Raw genomic sequence first — 21331 nt, forward strand, 5'->3', positions numbered from 1 at the left:
CTCAGAGCTTAACAGGTTAATGGTATCAATCAGTGTTTAGCTGATGTCCCTCACTGTCCCAGGAACCTCACATTGAGGAATGTGTTGTGGTGCAGACCAGTAACCTGTTTCTGCTGCCAAAGTCTGAGAGAAACAACTCGAGTAGTTTTATTCAAGCAAACCCTGGTGTCAAGGACCAAGCAGTGAGGCAACAAGGACACAGGAGTGTCTTTTTATTTATCCAAAACTATAAATAAAACTAAGAATCTTAGGGAAAAGAAAATAACTATAGATATAACAGCAACTTAACATGTGTTAACTGACCAAACCAACCTCTCACTATGATAGATAACATATATAGTGGCTTGGCGGAAACAAATAGCAAACAAAGGGATAACATGTAAGATGAACACATTCAAAAAACACTGACGAAACCCAAATCGCCCCCTTAATATGAAAGCCCATGGTTTGGCCCATTTGACTAAGTATTAAAGAGTCCTCAGCCCTCGGCACGCCTTTGGCTCCTGCAGGTTAAAACCATGTAAAGTAAATAAACAGTTCACCCTTTAAATCAAGTATTTGGTGTACATTTTTGTGCTGGTTGACTGCAACTGAAATAAGCTATCATCGTGTGAGCACAGTTTGAGTTGGATTTGTTGTGCTTGTTGTCTATTTCCTTTAGTTTTAAACACATGACCTGAGGGATTCTGTGTTGTTCTGTGATTGCATTAAAACCCACAGTGCTGTGTCTGAACACATCCCAACGTATTGCTCACGACGCACCTGCTTTTCAGATTCACCTTTGTATTTTCCCCTCATTTCATAGACATGAATGAGAAATGGGTCAATTGTAGCCTCACACTTTGAGGAAAGCAACAAGGGAAGTGTTCACGAATAAGACCTATTGCTGTCTTTCTGCCACACATCTTTTCACTATTGCTCAATTCTCTGAGACTACCAGGAGTCTAGAACATTGTATATAACCTATTAGCTCAAATCTATGATGAAAGAACTGAACATTTATGTAAAGCCTTGGAATTTACATGATTTGTTCTTCAAAAGGTGTGACGTTGGCAAGGTTACAATAAGTTGACTGAAACCACCACGGCTTACACTGCATGGACACATTTCCTCTCTCCAGCCTTACTTTCCCTCTCCCTCTCTTATCACACTACTTCTTCTTTTTGGGGTCCTGTTCCTGCTTGACGTCCTGGTAAGCAATTTCCTCGGCCTCCATTTTTTAGACCATAATTTTGATTGATAATTATCGCCGGGGACATAATTCTGTTGAGCCGCCCGGCAGAGTGAAAGACTAGTAGAATAAAATAGAAATGGTGTGTTGTTGGGTGCATTCGAGCGTAGCCACAACAAATGAATGGATAAATCTCTCAGAGCTGCACTGCCGATTCAAACAGACCAACAGCCGGTGCCGCAGAGATGAGAAAATGTACTTGTCCATGACTTGCTTTCTCTTTCTCCCTGCAGCCTAACTTTATGGCCTTTGCTTTCAAACAAAGAACTTGTGATTCATTCTCAGGTTCACATATCCGCCGCTTTTGTTTTTAGAATACCTATCTGCGCCCCCAAGGATTATTGGGCTTAAAATGTGGCTCAGGAGTTGAGAATATCGTTTTGCAAGTGGCTCAATGTGAGTCCAGATGATTTTGCTGTTTATTCTTTACTCAAAGAGGCCCTAATATGCTTTTGGGGTTTTTTCCATACTGTAGGTCATTGTGCATGGAAATGGTCAGTCGCAAATCCCTGTGTTAGAGGTAAGCTTATAGTTGCTTGTGTACACATCTAGCAGACACAGAGCAACATACAGTAAGCAATCATTCTGACCTTGTGTCTGTCCAAATGAGGTACAAAGTCCAAAATGCACTCTCGTCTCTTAGCTCTATTTTTGGACTCCTCCTAACTGAAATATATCTGTCTCTTTAGCCGTTAAATGCTCCACTTTGATGATAGTCTCGTACTTTGTTTGTCTGAGGCTGTGAATGCAGTCTACAATGGCTTTATGAAGGTTTTCCACAAAAGACAACTGCTTTTGTGTGGTGTCTTTGGACCATGGATGTATAAAGAGAACTTGATATAGTGTTGTTGGAAGCAAGGCCCCATATTACTGCCTGGTATAAAACTAATCTTACACATCCACGGGGCCCATAGAGACATAAACCTCGCCTCCTACCACAACGACTGCATGCAGAAAAATTCACAAGGCCGAGGAAATATAACTCTGGATCTGGCTTGTATTGCATTTTATACCTTTTGGGAAATAATATATCAACTAAGGGTTAGTTAAGTGTCCGTACTTAGAAGTTGATTTACAGAATACTCTTTCCCATTGTAAATATATGGGAAAAAAAATGTTTGGACCAATTGGGATCATATGAAGGATGCTCAATTTGTAATGTTATAGTTTGGCAACTATGAAAACTGGTTTTGAGGCCCGGCGCAGGTCCTAGGGTCTTTGTGAGGGGCAGGACAACTTCCTACAACAAGACATCAGTCAATGTGCATACATCAGAAATCTACCCATCATTTTCTATCCTTGTCTTTGTGCTCTATAAACATTATTTGATCCTACTTTTTCATCTAAAGAAGGTCTCGTCGGAAATAAGAGCATCATCCATCACCACGTCTTGTAGATGTTATGGGATGGCATGTGGTTACATTGGCTCCATTGGCTCATGGTATCTCCACAGAACAGTTATACGTGCCCTTTGTAATGAGATTTGACATCACACTGTAATTCTAAAACATGCTCTTATCAAATAATTTGTTTAATATAATACCAGAAAACAAGGTATTCTGTGTTGTACAGTCCTTATGTCTGTCCTTTTAACCAAGAAAGTAACTAATAGCCATTAAAGCCCTTCTGTATGCTCAGCTTTATTGTAAACTGTACATATCCAAATACCATATTGGTTTGTAGCTCAGGTACATTCTTAAAAAGTGCTGAGAATGTATTCAACGTATGTCTTTTTTTATCTGTTGCGATGAAAATATGCTGATTTGTAAAAAGTTGGTTATGGAAGGACATGTATTTCTTTAAATGTGTTGGATTTCCTTGACAATGGGGTGACATGAATACATGTATATGTGCTCAAATTAATGTTGTTATTAATTGTATTACAAATCTGCCTGTGTGTTCAGGTGCTGGGCAGTGCTGGAAATCGTGCCTCAGACGTCGACATCAGAGAGGCGGCTGGCAGCTGGGACCTCTCCAGACCCCGGCACCCCTCTGCTGTACTCCAACATCTCTCTGGAAGAGTGAGTCTAAGTCATTTCTTCTCCTGTTTTGTGCCTTTCATTAGATCCAACCATCATTTAGTCACAGACCTACTTCTGTAGCCTGTTAGTTATTGCTGCTTCACATATTATCTGTCAGGCACGTCATATTTTACTCTTGATTCAATTATGTTTCCGCAGACCTTAGATGAACCAGGGTTTATCACTTCTAAGTGGCCTGTCTGAACTTATTTGGGTCTATAAAATCAGATTTGACTAGAGCATGGTGGCCCAATCTATGATCTTTGATATAATAGATAGATTGATTAAATCCAAAGGGAAATTGCTAAATGTTCTTGTCAGAATACATTGATATGTATACGAACATTCGTCTAGAGTCTTTCCTTCAGGCAAATAACTGCTTTATCCATCTCCATCTCTGCATAATAGTTTTTTTGGGAAGTCTGTTTGGATGACATTTTTACTTACTGTAATGAACCCCGGCACAGTACTGATTGAAAGCCAAGATGTTACTGTAAATGTCGCAGTAAAGGGCATTGCTATTACCTGATCAAATGAACCAAAATAAAGCAGTAAATGCTGCAGAGGTCACTCTGTGGCTGATGAGAACGAGCCCTTACATGATGTTGGGACCAAGCCAAGGCATTGGTATTAGGTTGTGCAGCTTTGAAGGAATGAGGGTTTTCTCTATTATTTACTTTCAGTCTTCAGCATTACAATTGTTGGTATTGTCTGTCACAAAGTTCCAGGCTGACATCGGTGAAAATCCTCCTTTGAGACTCATTGCAGACTGCTTCAGTTTCATTGAAGATGACAGTTTATTCTTGACCTTGCAAAACAACTGCACACATAATGTCCATTTAGCATATTATACATGAGCCGAGGTAGATACAAGTTTATGACCTAGTATACACCAAAAGTGAATACAAATAACTGGATTCTACTGATTTAAACTAGAGATATACATGGGTTTATGCTTGGTAGTTTATTGAGCTCAAAATAAATTATCAACGATTTACAGACGTCTCTTTTCCAATGTTAGTCAATGGGAAAAAGTCTGACGGACACAGAGGTTAGGGGTTCCACAGGGCTTGGGATAAAGCCCTATGGATAAACTGTTGTCTAGTTTTCAAAGGCAATTTATAATTTAATACAAAAATGAATAACAAGAAACCAAAGTGGAAAATATGAAAACAAAACAATAATTCAGCTGACACACTACAACTAAGACAATAATCGAACAACATCAGAAAGAAGAGAACATTGATGTAAGCGGTTGACCAACCACAACAGAGCCGGTCAGCTAACCAATCAGAGCAGACTGGGCTCTGGTTTCAGACAGAGGGTGAAAAGAGGTGCTGCAGCACAGGCAGTATGAGAAAGATAAAGAGCTTTTTGAACATTAAAGCATGGAGACATGTCCCAGTAGAGACAATATATATTAATATGAACCTGAAAATGAGCAGAATTATAGGGCCCCTATAGTTATTTTACAGTTATTTTACATGTTGCAGTGATGCAGTTTGCTTAGATTTGTAAATGTATAGTTTCCTGCATGTTGAGGTTTGTTATTTCATTCTTGACCTTGGAAATAGCAACTGTCAAAAACATTTCAGATTCAAAAACACGGCAACTGGACATATGGATCGTGAAGTCCTATTAAAAAAATGTAACCCAAAATGTCCTCCATTATGTGAGATAGAAAGACATATTGTAAAATACCATCCATAGACATGAGCTCAGCCCTTAAATAATTTGGCAGGCTTGGAGCTCTTTTTGTGCCGTTTCATTGTCCTCTCCCATTTGGCGATAACAGAACAGTGCCAGATTTCTGATAATAAGTTAGCTTTTTGTCATCAGAATTGTACAGCGTGCCATTCCGTTGCCGTGGAAAAGGTGACAGTGATGATAGATCAGCAGAGAATGTGTGAATGTGCACAATTAGCAGCTCTTGTACTGAATGTGTAATTATTTCAAAGCATCTTTGAATGGTAATGGCTCCCTGGCTCAGGCCCTTTCCATTAAATCCTTCTTCATTCCACTGATTTGCAGAACAACCGTATTTCATTCTGATTGCTCGGTATGAATTTTTATTTCTGTGTTATTCTTCCCGCCCATACCCATCACTTTTCATCGTTCGTCTCTTTAAAAAGCAGAGCTCCTGTGACCCAGATGGCTGAGAGTACCTCAGCGACAGGTGCTCTTCTCCCCACAGAACCACAGTGCCCCCCAGTGGACCTCTATCATTCTTTAAAAGGAGCTCCGAGGGTTTATCCCCTCATCTGATGCAGCTTGTAGAGCAGCAATGTGCTTTTAATGCAATGTAAGAATAAAGGGGACAATGACAATGTTTCAGCTTTACTTGAAATTAGTTAAATCATTTAAAAGGAATGGAAACATAATATTATATTCTTTAATGCAATGATTTGTTTAGCATCTTCCATACAATTTACTTTAAAGTCCATTGCCAGTTTTAATATGGGTAATACAAGTTCAATTCTTAAATAAAAGTCAATAACTAAGAGACACAAAACACAACCAAAGCAAACTAAAAAGAAAAAGATTTTTTTTTTTAAACATTGGGGAGGTTATTTTGGAGTTAAAGAAGTTAATGAAAAGATAATAAGGCATTATTAATGGAGACAAATAAATAAATAAATGTCATTATTAGATATTCTGAATCATTCATACAGTATGGTGCCCTGTGATGCAGCACTACAGAAAAAAACAAAAGAGGCAATAGAGTGCAGGAATGAGTCCTAGAACCCAAAATGGGTTTTCTAGTTAGTAGCCTGAAATAAGATCTTTGGTTAACACACGTTTAAAAGATATTCATGTTTTTTTTATGACATAAAATACATCTGGAATCACCCTACTCGCAAATGTTATGTGTCATAAAAACAGTGGTTGCTATATAAACTACTAAACGTCATCATGCCAAACATTTTTGCCTTTAGCTCAGCGGTGGAGACAACCACACATCCAACAGTGATGTTATTTGTTCATAGGCTAAGGCGTCAGAAATATTAAAGTGGTGTTAATATGTGGAGATAACCCTGTTGAACCAAACGTGTTAATTATCATAAATATGTGTTTTGAAAAGATCTTATTTTCTGCAATATACTGAAATCCCATTGCTTTTGGGGATCCTTTGTTATGATAACTTCCAGGTCTGCCAACAACAATACATCATCACTGCCACACTCTGTAATGGTGTGATTTCAGTCTGAAATAAATCATACCAAAATAAAAATGGGGACCATAGTTGATGGTCTATCAGTTATGCCTACATTGACAGTAGATTTGAGTGTGTTTCTGTAATGGTTCATTTGGCAGACGCTTTTGTTCAAACGCACATAGGGATGAGTCACAATCCCATCCGCAGTGGATCAAACCGAGGCCTTTGAAATAACTCCCTCATCACTCACTTCCAGGCTCCACCTGACTCAAGTGCAACACAGTTTTGATGGAGATTTCCGGCCTCGGAGTGGTTGTTCATTCGCAGATGGTAGTGAATCAGAAGGCTGAGCGAGGGAGTACAGGTACTCTGCCGCTGTGCTTGTAGCCACTCAGCCAGCATTTGTGACTGGAATGTGAGCAGCAACAGGGAGCTGAAGGAGGGTAATGAAAAGTTGAGTGACGTGAGCTGCATCTGGCTGGCTGAAGATCAGACGTGCTGCTGCATTTCAGACTGTTTACTGATGTTTCACTGTGTTAGATAGGACCTGATCTTGCTGAGGTCATACAGTGTGAAGGGGCGTGTGCAACAGGTACTATGGGCCTTAGGTAGTCATTCATCTCGATTTAAAAAAACAGACTTTGCTGGGGAGAGTGAGACAGAGATAAGCTGGATGCTACTACCCAATTTATACATTTCTTTGACTGGCAAATTGGTGCCACCTACTCCTTATGAGAATCAGATTCCGATTACTTAACTGTCCATAAAAAAGGACATATTATGCTCCATATTAGTATTTAGTACCTCTACTGTGACATGTTTACATGCTTTATTACATGGCTTAGTTGAATACTCGATTCTGATTGGTCAATTCAGAACACGTGACACGTTGTTAATCCAGTAGTACAGACCGCTGTCAAGGACTTATTGACCGTTGTTAAGGACGCTCATATCTGCAGAAAGAAGTCTGTTCGATTGAACTGTACACAGTTTGGCCGAAAAGCAAACTGCACGCTTCGCATCGGGTTCCCTGATCAGCCTGTCGGGTGTTCTTTTCCCCATAATGACCACCTCGCTGCACATTATCCCTTACTTAAAACAGTAATTAAACATCTTTACCAATATAAAGTCAAAATCATGCAACATTTAATTTGCGGCAAGAGACGTCAGTGAATCTAGTATGATGAGTTGATCAAGGCTGCGGCAGATGAGAGGAAATACTTCACTTACTTACACACGGGTGGGGGGGGGGGGGGGGGAGGGGCATGTGCTGCAATAACCCAGAGGACTATTATCAATGTAAATGTACAGACCTAGAGAAAGTTTCATATAATTATTTACACAATTTGGAACCAGAAAAAATACTTTATGGGAAGTGTCTTTGACCATATCAGTCAGTCTGTGTAGAAACTGTATGAGCTGGAGAACAGTGCATCCAATCTTAATATACATGTGAGCTATACTTTTGACAGCAGAAAACACTTTATACCGTCAGCACCAAGGTCACACGATGAAAACACAGCACTCTCCTGTGAGAGCTGTAACCTTATCCTGCTTCATTGGGATGGATGAGCAGCGGTGCAGCATGCCTTTCATTCAGGGCTTCAGATGAGTACAGGTGTCGGTGTGCCAGCTTGGCATGAGGCACAACACTTCTGCTCAGAAGTCAAAGGAGCCCCTTGCCCCAGGACAGCCAGCTGCCATCACACACAGCAACAGGTGGGACACTTCCCGGCCCGTTCCCATGCATATCTAACTAAAAGGAGTCTGTCTGTTGGTGTCATTCCATTTTATCGAGTGCTGTTTATCCAATCCACTTCACACTTGGCAGGTGTATAGCTGTGCCTTGTGTTGAATGCCAGCTCTTGAGATCTATTAGGCATTGGTATTTAATGAACTGCATTTATACAGCACTTACTAATCTTTCCAACCACTTAAATGGTTTTATTAAATGTGCCAACTGCTAGGACTGTCTTAGGGAAAATAGCATTTAGATGCGCAGCTCCACTGTCCTGGAATAGTCTGCAATTAAAATGGAAACTGAGCAATCTGTTGCCACTAAATGTTTTTAAAGCTCGGTTGGATGCTACTGAATCGGAAGCTGTTGGTACCTGTGCATGTGGATAGTATGTAAATTGTAATCCCTGTAATGCTACTGTATGATGTCCTTTTGTTGCTCTGTTATGTTTTTAATGTTTCATGTGGAACCTACTTGAGCAGGTCTCCCTTGAAAAAGAGATCAATGATCTCAATGGGATACAACCTGGATAAATAAAGGTGTGAAATGAAATGAAATGAAAGCAGGGATCAGAATACCAACTCTACGATTAGGGGATGACCGCTTTACTTATGTCAATAATATTAGATTAGATTACATGCACAAAGAAGCACTGTTTACTAGTACCTGTGCTGTTTGGTCCATTAATTCATGTGTTCTAAAATTATAAATTATTGTAATTGTTACAACTAGTCCTAGAGTTCCCAGTTCTGTTTGTTGGGCTGCAAATGAAAGCAAAGGGAAACAGACCTACAGCACGTTACCACAGCAGGAGACAAATGGCCAAAATTAGAGTTTAAAATGGAAACACTGATTCATAGCTTTAGCCCCGCCACATGTTTTACAACCATTTGTGCCTCATTTCATATTTAGGACAATAATATTTCCCCAGGAGAACAGCCCGGGCGCTGGCCGGATACAGAGAGCCAGGCTCTGTTTAGATGAGTCCTAATGGAGATTCATGTATACAGAGGGCAGCCCTTTATGAAATATGACTACTATTAAAGGAGTAAAGGCAAAACAGAAGAATTTAGTATAAAAACCTAACGTCAGCTGAGCACACATGTTTTGTGCTGTTTATGTGGTGTTACTAGTTAAACTTAAGTTAAACTTTAATTAGTTAAACTTCAACTAGTAACATCGCATAAACAACGACTTTTAACTGTCAAAGTCACTCAAAAACACTCTCTCATAGTCTCCAACCTATAGCCATATGAGCATTTCCATTGAAAAAGTGATTGACAAACAACACACTACCCTCATATATATATAACGTAGGATGTAATGGAGTAAGCTCCTTAAGTTATGAACTCGAACTTCATCAATGAACAACGGATGTAAGGGACATACCTAACAGCATTTACCTTTGGTATCTTCTTAGGGTTAAAACATGTAACAAATGCTAAATATGTCACTAATCATTACATTTGTGTCCAATTTTCTGATGGACAAATTGACCCCTACTACTGCTTAACAGATCTGACTAGTTATTGTCCATTAAACATATGATGCTAATGTTCAGGTTCATATTAGAATGTAGTGTCTCTGCTGGGACATGTCTCCACGCTTTAATGTTCAAAAAGCTCTTTATTTTTCTCATACTGCAGCACCTCTTTTCACCCTCTGTCTGAAACCAGAGCCCAGTCTGCTCTGATTGGTTAGCTGGCCGGCTCTGTGGTGATTGGTCAATCGCTCCCCCCCGTAGCATTTCATATTCAATGTGTTGGAGTGCTAGCAAATACACTGGCAAATAAAGCAACACTCAACATACAAAGCACAACATAAAGTCACACACAATAGTGACTCTTTCAATAGCCTGGGTCCATTAAGATGTCCGAGCAGCGTACTCTGTAGTATCTCCTTTAACCAACTCCTAATAACTACATAACAGTAGAATAGAAAAAAGCAGCATTCTTTTGAATTTCTTGATGATATATTTGGATGGAAAGGTGTCCTAAGAATGAATTCATTAGTAAAAGCCCTGAACACTCCTCATGTGAAATGTAAAGCATTATAGAAATATGTATTTCTGTGTTTACCACAATTTACACACAATGTATTAAATGAAAAAAACACATGAATTTCCAACATTTCTTGTTTGAATTGACTCTTAAGACCATGAATAGATCAGAATCAGAATTGGGTTTATTGCCATGTAGAATAAGTTGTAGAAACGGAGCAAAAACGAAAAAAGTAAAATATTTTAAGTACTCTAATCACAAATTAAAAAACAAAGATAAATATTTTCTCAAAATAGAAATACAACAGTACAGTTAAAATATTTAACATGTTAAAAATGTGACACATTTACAGCTCCAGCTGGTGGACATCAGGTGTTCCTTGGCTAGGGGATCAGAATCAGAAATCCTTTATAAGTCCCACAGCAGGAGAGTTAGGTGGCATAGCAGGTCAAAAAGGCAAACAATGATAACAAAGAAAAGCACACATTAGAATTAAACATTTCAAAATAAAGACCAATGAGTACACAACCATGGCTAAAACAAGCGAGTAGCAGCAGTTTAACATAACTAAGTGACATAAATAAAGTAATAAGACCTTATTAAAATACAACTGTTTTTTTTTTTTTAAATGTATGTAGAGATTTGTGTTGCTCAAAGACACATCAGCACAAGTTGATAATGGTGGTAAAACATGTATAATGTATCTGACTCTGTATGTGTTGTCCCTCAGGTCGGAGAGAGCAGGAGAGATAGCCACCATCCCCCTGACTAAGGTGAGACTGCTCACTCTTTGTGTGTGTGTGTGTGTGTGTGTGTGTGTGTGTGTGTGTGTGTGTGTGTGTGTGTGTGTGTGTGTGTGTGTGTGTGTGTGTGTGTGTGTGTGTGTGTGTGTGTGTGTGTGTGTGTGTGTGTGTGTGTGTGTGTGTGTGTGTGTACTTTCTGAAGTGATTTACATAATGCCTGCCATCTATTTTGTACGTAATGGGAGACTTTAAGGGTTGGATGAAGCCTCAGATTTCCCTGGATGTGTTGGAGCAGCACTCGGCTGTGATGAAGTGTCTTGTTAGAGGCAATCACAGTGTTTCTGTTTTTAAATGTCCCAATCAGCACGGATCCTGAGAGAAGTGCATCATTAGGGAGGGAGACATTTAAATCACACTGTGTGTATGTTGTATTAACAATATAATAATTACTATCACTAAGTCCATATACCACCCCGTGGTGGGTGGGAGACGTCAATTGATTTACTTTCTTCCACCCCCAGCCTCTTCTGCAATTGCTGTTTACTTCCTGAACTTCTCATGGAGCCTACTTGAAAACAGTTCATCGCTGATATGAGTTGGCCTCGTAACAGTTTTACAAACAATCATTTCTATGGTTGCAGTAAGGCCAGCAAACCGTTTGATTCGAAAATTGGTACATGATAATGGGGTTCGAGTTGAGAGAAGTTGTTGACGACCAGATAGTTACAGAAGTATTCAGTTTGAACTCAGTTGATGGGTTACATTTTAGGCTAAAAGAACGTTAACTTGTTGTATTTCTACAGCCAATGGGTTCATAGATGGCCTTTCTGACAATGTGTCTTGCCTTTTTGCCCTCCTCACGGACTGTTTACCTTTATCCAACCAAAACCTGCTCAGCGTGATTGATCAATTCAATTCATTCAATACATTATATAATTGTTTGTTTTTTTCAAGATTCATAGGTTTATTGTCACAACAAATACAAACAGTGTAATTATGTATGACGAACTTAGATAGCAGGTTCCTCAACAGTGCAATTACTAGACATAAACAAAAATACAAATATATATATATATTTAATTAATTATTTAATAATATTCAATTACAAATACTGTACAAACCAGAACACTTCCGATATTGATGCTTACAGATATATGTCTAGAGATGATCCTGGTAAAGACCACCTCGTGTTATTATCCTCTCAGAAGCTGTTGGTTCTGAAGACGTTGATGTTGTCAGAGTCAGTGAAGGTGAACCACTCACAACGCTGATGTCTGATCTGAAATGTGTTGAGTTTGTTTCGTAAAGATTCAGCTACTGAAGCCTTTAAGTAGGATTGCATTGACAAGTCAAAGTCACATAGTGTAATCAAACATATCATTCCTGCTATGGAATCAGAGTGTTTTTAAACTTTTGGGACCAGCAACACAAGGGGGAAAATTGCAAAACAGATTCAGCATATCTTCCCGACCATTTGTACAATTGCACAGCCATTGGGACTATTTGTATATCTAAATGTTTCAACCTAAATACAACCCTGTTCCATGGTCATACAAAGAAGCCCATTTCAGTTTGAATCAGGTTAGCACTACTTTGTCTTACCCTAATGTTCAGAGTGCTTTGTTATCAGATGTGTCTGGCTGACTGAATAACCTTCTTGATATTGTCTGGATTAAGCTAATTTGGGTTTACCATCCCTTGACGATAATAACTCAAATAATCTTCATGCTCGCCTTCCTAGCTAGCTAAAACAAAACAAAAGCTAAGCAGTAGGGGCCCTTAGTGATGTGACCAATATGTCAGTGTATATTAGCCCAAAGCCTACATGGACGGAGGAAATTGACCCAATATGCTTGTTTTGTATGAGCATACAAATATATTCCTCCTCACTAGATATGCATTTTTGTACTTTACAACTATTTTATTATTTATATAAAATGATCGGCATAGTCTGGCAGAGTAGCCCCACTTTGAGAATCACTGAAATACACATCTTCTCATAAACCTTCTAAACAGCATTATACAATAACACATTACCAATAGTAGCTAATGGTAATCTCCTTTATCTTTGTTGACCCTTTCTTTTCTTGTCTTAGTTTTCTGTAACACTGCAAGTACTCATTAAGAAGCCATGATGCAGTTTCCTTTGTATGTGTGCTAAAGGCCTTTACATGCTCTCACAGACACATGCAGAGATAGATAATGGTTTTGTTGGAAAATCACACGGTAGCAACATGTGCTCATTGTGTTTGGATCCAATTACACAGGAAACAGTGTGTCTAACAGCCGCTAATGGAAACACGCAGCAATTAGCTGCAGAGGCTGGCTGACAAACTAATTGGTCGTCAGAGAAGACATTAAAGAGAATTTAACTCAGAGAATGAAAAGTAGCAGGTGAAGATCTCAGGATAACGAGCAGAGGAAACTGCAGGAACCACTGACTCACTGCTACTAATTATAATGAAACCCAAGTGTACTGTGTCTGTCAGGAAATGGAACTCTATGAAAATGGAGAGCTGGTTTACATTAAAGCAAATTGGTGAGGACTTGATCGTGGAGTGGGGACAACAGGTGTCTGAGCTAAAAAGACACATCCGTATCTATACAACTCATTTCCACATTCTAAAATACAGAATCCTTGATAGACAACAGGGTGTCCGCGGGGTCTTAAAAAGTATTAAAAGTTGATAAATCAATTTAGAGAAAATTAAGGCTATTAAAAAGTATTAAACGGCTTTTTCCAAGGTATTACATTTTGTAGCTTGTTTTCAATAAGTATATCAATTGTCCAAAGAGGTTGTATTCTACAGTTTGCCTGAATTTAATCATTGCGTAGGTGTGTAGTGTGATTCTTTGTAGTTTATTTATGGCATCCCGTTGGATTTGACGTCATCTGAACAGGACATCGCGCGCTCACTGCTTGATAGTGCGCGAAGGTCCGTTTACACCGGTTGTTAAACAACATCGTTATGGGGAAATGCAAGTTTGGGTTCAAATGGTTTGAAGATAAGGAGGAAGGACAATCAATACTCTATATAGTAAATGTGAGGTAAAGTGTGTCGCCAATGTAACCGGTTTAAAACTCGAAGTGGCGATGAGGTCTTAAAATGTATGGAAAGGGTCTTAAAAAAGGTCTTAAAAGGTCTTACATCTGACTTCAGGATTCCTGCATATACCCTGGACAAACAATGTAAATGTTTCTCTTTGGAAAAGTTTTGGCAGGATAATCTTTTTAAGTTATTTTAAAATAATCGTCTGTGATACAGTAGGATAAACAGCTTTGCCAGAATTCATTGCTCAAAAATGTGTCTTTCTTCTTAGAAGGTTATGTGAAATTAGTGTAATGCCCTAGGTCCGGCAGTGGCTCAGTCAGTAGGGGCTTGGACTGGGAGCCGTAGGGTCGCTGGTTCAAGTCCCCGACCAGACCTAAATATGGAGTGTGGACTTCTACTTGGAGAGGTCCCAGTTCACCTCCTGCCCTGCCGTGGTGCCCTTGAGCAAGGCACCGGACACCCCCCTTCCCCCCCCACTCCCATTGCTCCCCGGGCGCTGTACAATAGCTGCCCACTGCTCCTAGTACTAGACTCCTGGTACTAGGATGGGTTAAAAGCAGAGGCCAAATTTCACTGTGTGTGCTGTGTGCTCTGCATGTGTGACCATTAAAGAGGGTTTCATCCCTCCCTATTATAAAAAACATGCTTTATTTCCTGTTTGGTGGTTCTGGTTCACTTCAGCCTCTTGTGGCTGAAATAAGTATTACAACTACAACACAATACTAGCCCGACAAATAATAAAAAATATCTCATCTTAAAAACATTTGATCTCAATCTTTCACAGGTAAAGAAATAAAAAGGAGTTTAAATAATTGACCTGCTCTTAAGTCTTAAACAGAGGGGTAATGTTTTACCAATAGCATCACAAATGCCCTTCCTTTTAAATGTACAGATGCCTCTCTTTTTCTTCCCCCCCCATGTAGATCATCAATGAGCGCTACAAGGCGTACTCCTGGGTGGCTGAGCTCATCCAGGTGTTCGTAGCCATCAGCGTCACTGTGTCCTTCCTGGTCATGGGGTCCGCCATGAAACACACCAGTGAGTTCCTCATGCTGCTGCACTCATATGAACTCATTCACTCTGTCACCATTCACACAGCACTGAAACATCTGGCCATGATGCTGTACTCTCCTAGCTGCTGGAACATCATCCCAGATTATCTGAGACACTTTCATTTTTTTAATTGTCAAAGGCACATTTAAACCAGACTAAAAATCTGCTTTTTTTCCACCAAGCTGTCAGGATGCTAAACTCTCTCCCCTCCCTCCCACCTCTCTCCCCACATACACACACATCCAGCACCACAGACTTTGTATTTATCCAGACACTTAAACTACGCTGCTATGGTCAAGTGGTTTTACACAAGTTCATGTATGTATATAGCCCTACACATATATATTTTTTTTATATTTTAATTTGTATACCTCTGGATTATGAGAAACAGCATTTTCGATCTCCCTGTCACAGAAAATTGACAATAAAGTTGACTTTGTAGTGCCGAGAGAAGGGAGTCTGAGGCGGTGCATCGAAGGTGCAAATCTCACTTTATTGAGCAGCAGAAATTGACATGCTGTCGGGTCGCAGGCTGAGATGAGAAGAGAAAGTGAAAGGGAGGACACACAGTAGGTACACAGTAGGTACCGTCAACATATGCGTCCGTGCGGAAACAATACCCCCAACCTGTAGTTCCATGATTGGATTATGTAACCCAGTGTATTAATCAGTGATCACTACACAAGCCCCCCCAGAATTCAACCATGGACACAATCCTCGCGTCCGGGAGGAAGCACCACAGGGGCCGAGGAGGGCGGGCCATGGAACGGGCCGGGCCGTCGGAAGGGGGCCGCAGGAGAGGATAGGGGCCCCAACGAGGGCGAGGGCATCCCCACCAGAGGGTTGGGGGCGGGCCGGAACGGGCCGTCGTCAGGGGGCCGCAGAAAGCAGGGTCGGCAGGGAGGAGCGCTGCCCGGCCGCAGGCGAAGGCACAGCAGCGGCGGGCACGAAGTCCTCGGGAGGAAGGAGCCGTGTCCCCGGGAGGAGGGAGCCGGGGAGAGGCCAGACGGGGCGCCGTCGAGGCGAACCGTGAGCCGCGGTTAGAGGTGAGGCCAGGCAGGGTCCCGAAGCGCGCCACCCACGGGCCGATGAAGGCATGGGCGACGTCCGAAACCGCCGAGGCGAGGGAAGCGGCGAGACGGGGTCCAGAAGCGCGCCACCCACGGGCCGAAGAAGGCGTGTGTGACGTCCGAAACCGCCGTCGAGGTGGTGAAAAAGCGAGAGGGTCCACACGAGGCCGACCAGACATGGTCGAACCTCCTCTCAGGCACCAGAAAAAACTGAAAAGGGTCGTCCTGTCCACGAACAAAAACAGGTGGGCGAAATTGTGAGAGGATCCACACGAGGCCGACCAGACGTGATCGAACCTCCTCTCCGGCACCACAAAAAACAAAAACAAAACAGTCGGATGTCGATAGCCGCTGGTAGCTGCTAGTCACCGTCAGCCGTTGCTAGCAGTCGTCGTTAGCCGTTGGTAGCAGCTAGCCGTTAGCTGTCGTGGCTAGCTGTCGTTAGCAGTCGAGGCTAGCCGGTCTCGACGGCCGGTAGTCGCTGTCGTCGTCGTCGTCCCCGGTGCCTCTGCTAGGCGGCGTGCCCACACCAGGGAAGGTGCTGCAGCGTGCAGTGGCAAGCACCTCAGGGGTAAATCGCCGGGCGGCCAGGAGGAACCGGCTAGCATCGTCGGCCAAAGCGCGGGGCTCAACACTAGCCGAGTTAGCTAGCGCAGCCCGGACATGCAGCCGCATGTCCCGAAGAACCAGCTCCACGAGGCAGAAGTCGGGTCCCTCCATACCTAGCAGGTCGTGCATCTTCTCCTCGTAGCAGGAAGGCTTGCTGCCCTCCAGCGCCGAGACGAAGCGGGAATGGCGAGCGACGTCCTCCGCCATCCCGTGGGGCGCACCGAGCCTCAGTCCGCGCGCACGAGGCAGCCACGGAGGTCTCCAAAAATCTCCGGCATTTCGAGAAAAACAAGAGTCTTTTGCCGTGTTCGGTTCAGTCTCGGAACCTTCGCGAGACTTATGTCAGGGTCACCAATGTAGTGCCGAGAGAAGGGAGTCTGAGGCGGTGCATCGAAGGTGCAAATCTCACTTTATTGAGCAGCAGAAATTGACATGCTGTCGGGTCGCAGGCTGAGATGAGAAGAGAAAGTGAAAGGGAGGACACAGTAGGTACCGTCAACATATGCGTCCGTGCGGAAACAATACCCCCAACCTGTAGTTCCATGATTGGATTATGTAACCCAGTGTATTAATCAGTGATCACTACAACTTTGACTAAAAAGCATTTTATTAATCTGGCTTTTATGTTTTATAATGCTTTGGTTTTATTGTTTATACATAGGCCTACAGTAATGGAAATAATAGCAGCAATACTAACCTCAAAATGATTAGTTCTGTATTAGAAGAGAAGATGGATATTACTCTCTAGTCTAAAGAATATATATAAAGTTACAGCTAGTTAGCTTAGTTTAGCACAAAGAGTTATGGCAGTGGAGCCGGCTACTTCCTGGAGTTTTCTCTTGGTGCCAACACAACACACACAATCCCAAAAGAAACACAACTTGTGTCAACACTTAGTATACAAGTTATACAAACAAAATATTTAAAAGTTATACAAACAAGATATGATAGTAGTGACATTAAGAGATGCTGGGCAGAATATTTTACATTTAGCCAAGCTAGCTGCTTCACCTCAGTGTAGTTATGCTAATACAAAGGTTCCTCGTGTAGTTTTAAATCTCTAGTACTGGGAGCTGTTCTGTAATCTTCAAAATGTGGAACTTTTGCTTAGACATGAAGTTTTGTACTGACTTTGTGTTTCAGTTGACGGAGTGGTGAGCTCTCTGTGGAGCAGCAGGATGGAGGAGCTGTCTAAATCCTGGGAGAGAAGAATGGCCAACAAACAGACGCTGTGCTCAGCAAAGAGGTGTGTTCACAAACCTGCACTCTCTTTTATGTTCACCAATCTATAATTACTAGTCACTATTGTGATTGTTTAAATTACTCACACATATTGACTGATAAATCTCAAAATCACGTGACTTTGAGCAACTTTGTTATTGTACTAAAGCTAATCTAAACAGGTTGACTTTTTTCTCACACTCACATTTAACACTTTAAAATAATATATTAAAGAGACAGAAATAAATATAAAAAAAGGGGACATTTGTATTTATTTTAGGGCTGTTAAAATATTTAATCGCGATTAATCGCATGATTGTCCATAGTTAATCGCGATTAATCGCAAATTAATCGCACATTTTTTATCTGTTCTATATGTACCTTAGAGGGATATTTTTCAAGTTTTTAATACTCTTATCAACATATGAGTGGACAAATATGCTTTATATGTTTGTTTATTATCATTTGAACAATGACAAATATTCTCATGAATATTAAACACAACAACCTGGAACCTCTCTCATACAATAATACAATACAAAGTGTGTGTGTGTGTGTGTGTGTGTGTGTGTGTGTGTGTGTGTGTGTGTGTGTGTGTGTGTGTGTGTGTGTGTGTGTGTGTGTGTGTGTGTGTGTGTGTGTGTGTGTGTGTGTGTGTGGGTGTGTGTGTGTGTGTGTGTGTGTGTACTTACTTTCTGAAGTGATTTACATAATGCCTGCCATCTATTTTGTACGTAATGGGAGACTTTAAGGGTTGGATGAAGCCTCAGATTTCCCTGGATGAAGTGTCTTGTTAGAGGCAATCACAGTGTTTCTGTTTTTAAATGTCCCAATCAGCACGGATCCTGAGAGAAGTGCATCATTAGGGAGGGAGACATTTAAATCACACTGTGTGTATGTTGTATTAACAATATAATAATTACTATCACTAAGTCCATATACCACCCCGTGGTGGGTGGGAGACGTCAATTGATTTACTTTCTTCCACCCCCAGCCTCTTCTGCAATTGCTGTTTACTTCCTGAACTTCTCATGGAGCCTACTTGAAAACAGTTCATCGCTGATATGAGTTGGCCTCGTAACAGTTTTACAAACAATCATTTCTATGGTTGCAGTAAGGCCAGCAAACCGTTTGATTCGAAAATTGGTACATGATAATGGGGTTCGAGTTGAGAGAAGTTGTTGACGACCAGATAGTTACAGAAGTATTCAGTTTGAACTCAGTTGATGGGTTACATTTTAGGCTAAAAGAACGTTAACTTGTTGTATTTCTACAGCCAATGGGTTCATAGATGGCCTTTCTGACAATGTGTCTTGCCTTTTTGCCCTCCTCACGGACTGTTTACCTTTATCCAACCAAAACCTGCTCAGCGTGATTGATCAATTCAATTCATTCAATACATTATATAATTGTTTGTTCCACCTCAGACACTGAGGTGGATCGTTGGAGCTATGTGCAGCTCAAGGCATATATGCTCGAACGGGAGCTGCCTGGACGCTGCAATCATGTTGTGCGCACTATCCGTGCTGAGTGTGCTGACTTTTCGTACAATGTCCCACTGTCTGGCTACCTGCATAAAGTCAAGTGCTCGGCGCAGTTGTCGGCGAAATGTCGCTCCTCTGTTTTCATTGAAACAGCTCCTTATATCCGTTAGCGCAGCTAGCTAGCACCAGATGCTAACAACAACAACAACAACAACAACAACAACACGTAAGGTGTGCCTCGCTCGCCCCACACATACACACACCCTCCCGGTCCTCCCGATGGCCAGTCCGGGCCTGCCGGTGAGCGTGGAAGTGTGGTCTGCCACAAGCGGGCGGCAGGAGCGGGGCTGTCAGCATCAGCTTGTAGATGGTATTTTAAACTTGATGCGCTCTGAAACTACGGGGCGGGCGAGGACAAAAAATATACATGCGTTAATCGCGTTAAAATAATTAGTGGCGTTAATTTTTTTTTGCGTTAACGTGTTATTAACGCGTTAACTTGACAGCCCTAATTTATTTACTTTTTAAGTTGTGCAGCAGCTGTCCCCTGTGATTCATTATTTCAAAGAATCATCATTATTTTTCCAGCCGCAGTGTATTTTGAGTCTCCCTTCACAGAGATGAAGATAAAGCGATTTGTTTTTTTGACTTTTCAATTTCCCCATCCTGTTTTTGACCATTTGAACTGATTCTTCCTCTATTTCTCCTCCAGCATGGCTAAAGGATTCATGTCACTGCTCGCATTCCTGGCCATCTTCATCGTGTCAGTGTGCGATCCCCAGGTAAATGATGCACAGACGCTCACATGCTAACAGAAGTGATGAGGAGATGAAGGGTGATGAAGATGAAGTGCTCACTGTGTTCCTTCCTCCTCTCTTCAGGGTTTTATCATCATGTTGGACAAAGTGGTCTCGTTCTCCCTGAACACTGAGGTGGGACTGTTCATCTTCATCATGCTCAGAGAGTCCAGAGAGGACAGATTCAAGTGAGGAACCCTGTCTTTTATTACGTGTTTTGCACACTTTCCTGTAGTGTGTTCTGGTTTGTGTGCATGTAAATGGTCTGCAAAAGCTCAAATCTATGTGTTCCCTCCAGAGGGGGTTTCTCTCCCACACACGAGCTGCTGTTCTTTTAAACCAGGGGTGGGGAACCTTTTTCCTCTCAAGGGCAATTTCAATTTTTTCAACATCCTCCGAGGGCCGTACAAATTATTGACCTCTGCTTAAAAATACTAAAATCACAGCCCATTCATTTGGCCTTTCTTTCATGCTGTGCAAAGAAAAAGCAACCTCTTAATCCAGATATCCTACCATGACTCGTGCATGCATGCACGTGCACGGTTGTGGCATGACCACCAAAACAGAAAGATATGGACACAAGATGTGTGCAAATGTATTTAGTTTCCTATTCATGTGAACATGATTTAAGTGGGGAGGGGGACCTAACATCCTCTAGGGGGGGCCGGGGGGCATGCTCCCCCGTGAAAAAATGTGTTTAAATATTGAAGTTAAAACCATCAATCTGGTGCACTGAGAGCAACATTAAAGGAGAGGTGTCATGCTTTTCCGGTTATTACCCGTCCCCTTGTGTGTTATGAAGGTTTTTATGCATGTAAACGGTCTGCAGAGTCAAAACCCTCAAAGTACACCCTGTAGCGAGTAAAACTCTAACACAGAAAATACCTCCCCAAAACGCCTCGTTGGAGATACGTCATTGTCCATTTGAACGAAATGGACCAATCCGTGGAGCCGTTACGTTAAGCCCCCGCTGATTGGTCCAAATTGACCAATCCACGGACTTCCTCACACACAGGTAGCTCTGCTGATTTCTCCTCCCTGGCTGCAGGCTGATAACAGACAGTTGGGATCGCGGCGAAATTCTCTCTGCAGACCCATTCTCACAGCGTTTATCAACCTTTTTCTTACTCAATATCAAGCCACACTTATTGTTT

At 41.6% G+C, this 21331-nt stretch overlaps 1 protein-coding gene across 1 annotated transcript in view; it reads left to right on the plus strand.

The window, feature by feature from the left end:
* The window catches only part of si:ch211-51h4.2, a 90902-nt gene that overhangs the window by 65181 nt on the left and 4390 nt on the right, over window positions 1-21331 (plus strand). The window contains exons 12-17 of the mRNA XM_034140741.1: window positions 3136-3252; window positions 10878-10920; window positions 14867-14981; window positions 17819-17921; window positions 20093-20162; window positions 20262-20365. Coding sequence (XP_033996632.1) covers window positions 3136-3252; window positions 10878-10920; window positions 14867-14981; window positions 17819-17921; window positions 20093-20162; window positions 20262-20365 — 552 coding nt within the window. The remainder of the gene's footprint in view (window positions 1-3135; window positions 3253-10877; window positions 10921-14866; window positions 14982-17818; window positions 17922-20092; window positions 20163-20261; window positions 20366-21331) is intronic.

The sequence above is a fragment of the Trematomus bernacchii genome, unplaced genomic scaffold (genome assembly GCF_902827165.1).
Source record: "Trematomus bernacchii unplaced genomic scaffold, fTreBer1.1, whole genome shotgun sequence".
In the NCBI taxonomy this organism is placed as follows: Eukaryota; Metazoa; Chordata; class Actinopteri; order Perciformes; family Nototheniidae; genus Trematomus; species Trematomus bernacchii.